Raw genomic sequence first — 6541 nt, 5'->3', positions numbered from 1 at the left:
GATATACTATACAACTATTATGCTGCAAACTATTATGTTGTAACATTTTGAATATTTTGCTATAATGAAGTTTCTCCCGCTTGTGTTTTAGAACAATGAGTAGAAAATTATTATATCACTTTAGCATTTTGATATACTATACAACTATTATGCTGCAAACTATTATGTTGTAACATTTTGAATATTTTGCTGTAATGAAGTTTCTCCCGCTTGTGTTTTAGAACAATGAGTAGCTTGTATTTAAATTTTCAGCAACGAACTTTCGCCATTCGCCTTGTGTATTTTCTACGCGAGAGGAGGGTTTAGTCATACAGGAAGGGGGGTTTCCAGTAATTATTCATTTGTTTCGGTTATGAATCGTTTCACACTGGGAACTTCCTGGAAAGAAGGATCTGAGGGAAGCTGGGCAAATCGGGACCTAGAGGAACCCTGCAGCAGGGGGGTTTCCAGTAATTATTCATTTGTTTCGGTTATGAATCGTTTCACACTGGGAACTTCCTGGAAAGAAGGATCTGAGGGAAGCTTTGGCAAATCGGGACCTAGAGGAACCCTGCAGCTGTAGACATTGTCTGCAGTTGAGGTGTAGACATTGTCTGCAGTTGAGGTGTAGACATTGTCTGCAGTTGAGGGTCACATTGTTTACATGTCTGCAGTGAAACTTGACGCCTTGACAGGAACTTATGGAAACCGTTTCGGTTATGAATCGTTTCACACTGGGAACTTCCTGGAAAGAAGGATCTGAGGGAAGCTGGGCAAATCGGGACCTAGAGGAACCCTACAGCTGTAGACATTGTCTGCAGTGTCTGCAGTTGAGGTGTAGACATTGTCTGCAGTTGAGGGTCACATTGTCTACATGTCCGCAGTGAAACTTGACGCCTTGACAGGAACTTATGTTGAGGTGTAGACATTGTCTGCAGTGTCTGCAGTTGAGGTGTAGACATTGTCTGCAGTGTCTGCAGTTGAGGTGTAGACATTGTCTGTAGTTGAGGGTCACATTGTCTACATGTCTGCAGTGAAACTTGACGCCTTGACAGGAACTTATGGAAACTTGTTGTCCTATGGGCGCAATCTTCGCAAAACTAAACTTATGATTATGAGATTATGACTGACTTGTGAGAGCTATACCTGGGCAAACTATTTTATACAAATGGTGTGAAGAGTGCATCACCTACTTATTCTGGACATTATGCCTTTCGTTCAGTCTTGTCTAGCTGTCCAAGTAAATAAATGCTTACTTATTGTTATAATAGGTATCAGAGAGTTACCATTATGATACACCACAATACCTACCCAATTTTATATGATTCACCATAAGTTGAACATTACAAAGTCCTTGAGCACAAAGTAAACCACTCGACTGAAATATTATATCCAATATTATTATATCATGCATGAAGGAGAAAAAGGACGAAGAAGTAGAAGGAGGAGGAGGAGGAGAAGAAGAAGAAGAAGAAGAAGAAGAAGAAGAAGGGGAATAAAAAGAAAAATGAGGAAAAGAAGAAGAATAAGAAAAAGGAAGAGAAAAATAGTAAAAAGAAGACCAAGGAATAAGACGAAGTTTAGTAAAAGGAGAAGAAGATTAGAAGAATATAGGGAGATGAAGAAAAAAAAGACGAAAAAAGAAGAAGAAGAAGGAGAAGGACAAGAAGAAGAAGAAGAAGAAGAAGAAGAAGAAGAACTGAACTGAACTTCTTCTTCTTCTTCTTCTTCTTCTTCTTCTTCTTCTTCTTCTTGTCCTTCAAGAAGAAGGACTTCTTCTTCTTCTTGTCCTTCTTCTTCTTCTTCTTGAAGGACAAGAAGAAGAAGAAGAAGAAGAGAAGGAGGAAAAAAATTTCAAGTTGTAGTTATTATGCCATATTATCTACCTTTGCTTTTAACCCCGTCCACTTCAATCTCTCTTTCTCTCTCTCTTTCCTACTCTCTCTCTCTCTGAGTGAGTGAGTTATAAAAATTGAACGACTCTTTTCAGTGAACTACTCAGTCAATGAGTCTGAGTCAGATCCTAAAACCTGTAACTCCCTCTTCGAATCTCTTTAGTTATTAAGACATTTCAGTGGGCCATTCAGTCACCGAGTTAGTATAGGTGACTTGCTCTTCAACTCCCTATTATAGCCTATAGGTATATTTAGGATTTGACTCATTGACTGATTAGTTCACTGAAAAGAGTAGTTCTTTCCTATAACTCACTCATTCTTTGTACATCTCCCACTTAAAAATCTAAATGGCCAAACTTATTTGACTTGGCGGGGTGGAGCCTTGATACGACAGACTTGTTTTCTAAAGACCCGTCCCCATTTGTCGTTCGAGGAAAAAATCGTGTCGTGCGTAGTGGGAACACTCATTTAAATTACATGGCCTACAGGAGATTCGGGGAAAAAAAATCGGACGAAACTCACAAGTGGGAACAGGCCTTAACCCCAACCCCTACTGTGTTTTCAATAAAAGCTGTGTTCGCAATAAAATTAAAAGCCAAAGGCCCCATGAATTCCTTCCCGTCAAACCCATTCCATTGTGTTATTAGTGTGCCAACGAGTCTTTTGTTTTGAAAAAGTTTGCCCCATGAAAGTTTGATAGTGTTTGACGTCCCACTTCTGCTTCACCGACGCCTGTGGCTTTTTGCGTCAAACCTTTGTCTTGACTTGAATGCTGGAAGGTCTTGGGGCTGAAAAGGGATCAACCAATCACAGTGGTTGAGAGCTGGAAAAGACAATGTGTGAATGTGCTCGTTGAAAACAAATATTGAAGTTCTTCAGGCCTTAGTAAGTTATTGTTAATATGTGAACTTTTATGGTTATGTTAATTAATACCTACATATTAAGTGATCTTTTTTCTTTAACACTGATGATGCCCGAAAGGGTGGAACATGGCTGTTTATATTTTTTATAAAGATGTAAAAATAATATAGTGTAAAACCAGTGATGTTTGGAAAAATTCGCCTGTATTTTTATTTATGTACCACATCAGTTATTGTTAGTGAGGATACCCGAGATTACCCTTTTCACCCAGATTCTAAATATACCAGTGAAAGAAACTGATTGATATACAGAAAAACTAAAGGAAAAATCGCCAAACCAAAACTTGGAACCCACTTCGCTTGTACAACGAGTAGGCACAACACATATCAAATTATGAAAGCCAAATGGTTGAAACACAAATAACAATGTAAAAGAAAAACACATCAACAATATCAGTTGCAATAAGAAAGTAAAATATTTACTACAAAACCGCGTATTTATAAAATACATAAAGCAATTTGAAAACATTGTAACTACCACCTGAAAATAATAAACAAATACCTAGAATCCTTAAAACAAAAACAAACAAAATAAAACGGTTGTTTTCTAAAAACCCACAGTAAACATATAAATCCGACACCTCTAAATAATCCCAAAACCCTACAGGCAATAAATCTAAAGTTAGATTTCCCTGTTTTTAACAACTTGTAACATTTTAAACGATACCTACACGCTAATTGAAATATAGGTATGTAGTTTTCTGTGTTTTTGCTGAAAGCATGAAAGCATACACAAATTACACATAAACATACACATAAAAGCAAGATTGAGATGATACAGATTTGGCTCAACATGATATTCCATGTCAACTCAATTTTACTGAAAACAAGCTAGGACATTTCTAGGAAAGTGGATACCTCGTACTGACAATGATTACTACCTGTGTACAGTATCTACCCACACAATTTCCATCTCAAATGGATATTACTAACTTGATAGCAAAACCTAACTACTTAAATCTAATCTGGCGACGTCTCCAAAGGCACTTTCTGGTTTGATCGAAAGGGGGGCAGGACTTAGAACATATTCTGATGATTTGACGGGCCATTTAGCTTCCTCTTGAACACATAGTGTTCATCATTACCATACCCTTTTTTTTTTTTTTTTTTTTTTTTTTCTAGTTAGGCGCTTTAACACTCTTGTGTCGTTCGCGCCCTTTTCCATTTTGACATCTCAACGAATTCACATTTTCCTCAGAAATTCTAATTTTCTAATACATAGTTTAATTAGAAAACTCAAGTTTATAAAACTCTCCTTTCATGTCCCTTCTCTTTTCTTCCTCTTCCTCCTGCTCCTTGTCCTTCTCCTCCACCTCCTCCTCCTTCTCTTCTTCTTCCTCCTCCTCCCTTTTCTTCCTCATTCTCTTCCTTCTCCACCATGGGGGTTAGAAAAGTTGTTTAGTGAAGTGCTACGCGATCATTTCATTTAGCTCATCATGAAGAGTTTGAAAACCCTTTGATATAAAATTTAATAAAATAAATTGTTTGCCCTACAGTCTACAGGGTGACGCTATCTGGCGAACGCCTTATTTTCCTTTTCTTTTCTTCCCCTTTTTTTTCTTCTCCTTCTTTTCCTTCTTCTTCTTCTTTTTCTTCTTCTTTCTTCTTCTTCTCCTTCTTCTTCTCCTTCTTAGCCACCGGCGCCGCCGGTGACAGCACTTTGAATGCCCAATTACCAATGGAACACTGAAGTAACGTTCTCTTCCGATCTGACAGCACTTTGAATGCCCAATTACCAATGGAACACTGAAGTAACGTTGCGTATGGTTTTTATCCGGATGGGTGACCGCATTTGGACAATCGTGTACTGCTGGCTTTTATCCACCTTTCTCAGGACGGTTGAGGTTAATGTGAGGAGCCGGTTAGCTCGCCTTCGAATGGTGTGTACCATATTTTGTTAATAAAATAAGGTAAAAATAATCCAATTAAAATAAATAAATAACTATAGTTCATTTTCAAATTTAGATCATGCATAGGTATCTTAAAACTAACATGACTGGCCCTGTATATTCAAACACAAATAAACACAAAGATAAATAAAAGACGAAGAAAAATAGAAGGATAAAGAAGTAAGAAATAGTGTTAGAAGCGAGAAACTGTGTAAATGATATAAATTATATAGCAAACTATATAAATATTATAGATATAGCATATTCTACAATATAAATTATATAGGGAAGACAGGATAGGAGAAAGCCAGCCGTTCCGAGAACGAACATTATCCCATCAGGATAAAATCCGCCCGGGCGGAAATCGAACCCGCTAGAATATACCTTGAATCAAGCGTTCCGGGAGGGTCGAAGCGCCAACCGACCTATAGAATATAACTGCACGAATAGGACTGAAACATCCCTTTACCCCCGCAGTACAAGTATAACCGGGGTTTCGTATAGGTATTTGATAGCTTATTGATAAAATACCTGCATCAGTAAACAATTCAAAAGAAAAGACCTTCCTAAGACGAAGAAAAATAGAAGGATACAGAAGTAAAAAATAGTGTTAGAAGCGAGAAACTGTGTAAATTATATAGCAACCTAACAAACTATATAAATATATTAGATATAGCATATTCTATATAAATTATATAGCATAATATATTCTAAATTGAAAACTTTGAAGAAGGAAATGATCACAAGGGCAAGAAGAAGAAGAAAAAGCGGAGAGCAGGTTGAAATGCCTAGGTAATGTAAAAAGATAAAGGTGGGAAAACATGGTGAAAGAGCTAGAGGAGGTAAAAAGTGTAGGATAAAAAATAAAATGAAACAAAGTAAGAAGAAGAGGGATGAATTACGTCGCGAAATCTAAATTTAGAAGAAAAAAGTTTTTCAAGCCTTTCCTGGAGTTTGTGAATGGAATGAAGGCAAAAATTTATTTATATCTATATATTTTTATCAATTTATTTTTGTGCATTTATTATTGTTATTTTTTATTTCTTTACCATCTGATCAATTATAGGTACCTAGGTAAGTTATTGAGAGAAAATCAATTAGGTACCTACCTAAGTTTTTTGTTATTATTGTTATCAGTTTTTGGTAGGCATCACCTACTTATTCTGGACATTATGCCTTTCGTTCAGTCTTGTCTAGCTGTCCAAGTAAATAAATGCTTACTTATTGTTATAATATCAGAAAATTACCACTATGATACACCACAATACCTACCCAATATTATATGATTCACCACAAGTTGAACATTACAAAGTCCTTGAGCACAAAGTAAACCACTCGACTGGAATATTATATCCAATATTATTATACCATGCATGAAGGAGAAAAAGGACGAAGAAGAAGAAGGAGGAGAAGAAGAAGAAGAAGGAGAAAAAAAAGAGGAAGAAGAAGGGGAATAAAAAGAAAAAGGAGGAAAAGAAAGAGGAAGAGAAAAATAGTAAAAAGAAGACCAAGGAATAAGACGAAGTTTAGTAAAAGGAGAAGAAGAATAGGGAGATGAAGAAAAAAAAAAAAGACGAAAAAAGAAGAAGAAGGAGAAGGACAAGAAGAAGAGAAGGAGGAAAAAAATCTCGAGTTGTAGTTATTATGCCATATTATCTACCTTTGCTTTCAATCCCGTCCACTTCAATCTCTCTCTCTTTCCTGCTCTCTCTCTCTTTCTTTCTTTCTCCCTATCTCTCTCTCCCACTAGACTGGAAAGTGGAAAAACAGAACTCATTTTCTTGAAAAAAAAAAAAAAAAAAAAAAAAAAAAAAAAAAAAAAAATTTTCTTTTTTTTCCCTGCCTTTTTTTTTTTTCT

General features: G+C 36.3%; 1 protein-coding gene across 1 annotated transcript; it reads right to left on the bottom strand.

Moving 5' to 3' along the window:
- Window positions 1-3332: 3332 nt before the first annotated feature.
- Window positions 3333-3885, bottom strand: LOC108253407 (the record flags this gene model as incomplete). Its single annotated transcript, XM_026829285.1, is given in 1 exon segment — window positions 3333-3885. A coding segment is annotated over 1 exon segment (74 nt), but the record flags the coding sequence as incomplete, so codon positions are not given.
- Window positions 3886-6541: the final 2656 nt, after the last annotated feature.

This window comes from Diaphorina citri, unplaced genomic scaffold (assembly GCF_000475195.1).
Source record: "Diaphorina citri unplaced genomic scaffold, Diaci psyllid genome assembly version 1.1 scaffold1729, whole genome shotgun sequence".
NCBI classification, from domain to species: Eukaryota; Metazoa; Arthropoda; class Insecta; order Hemiptera; family Psyllidae; genus Diaphorina; species Diaphorina citri.
This window is presented reverse-complemented; position numbering and strand designations above follow the sequence as displayed.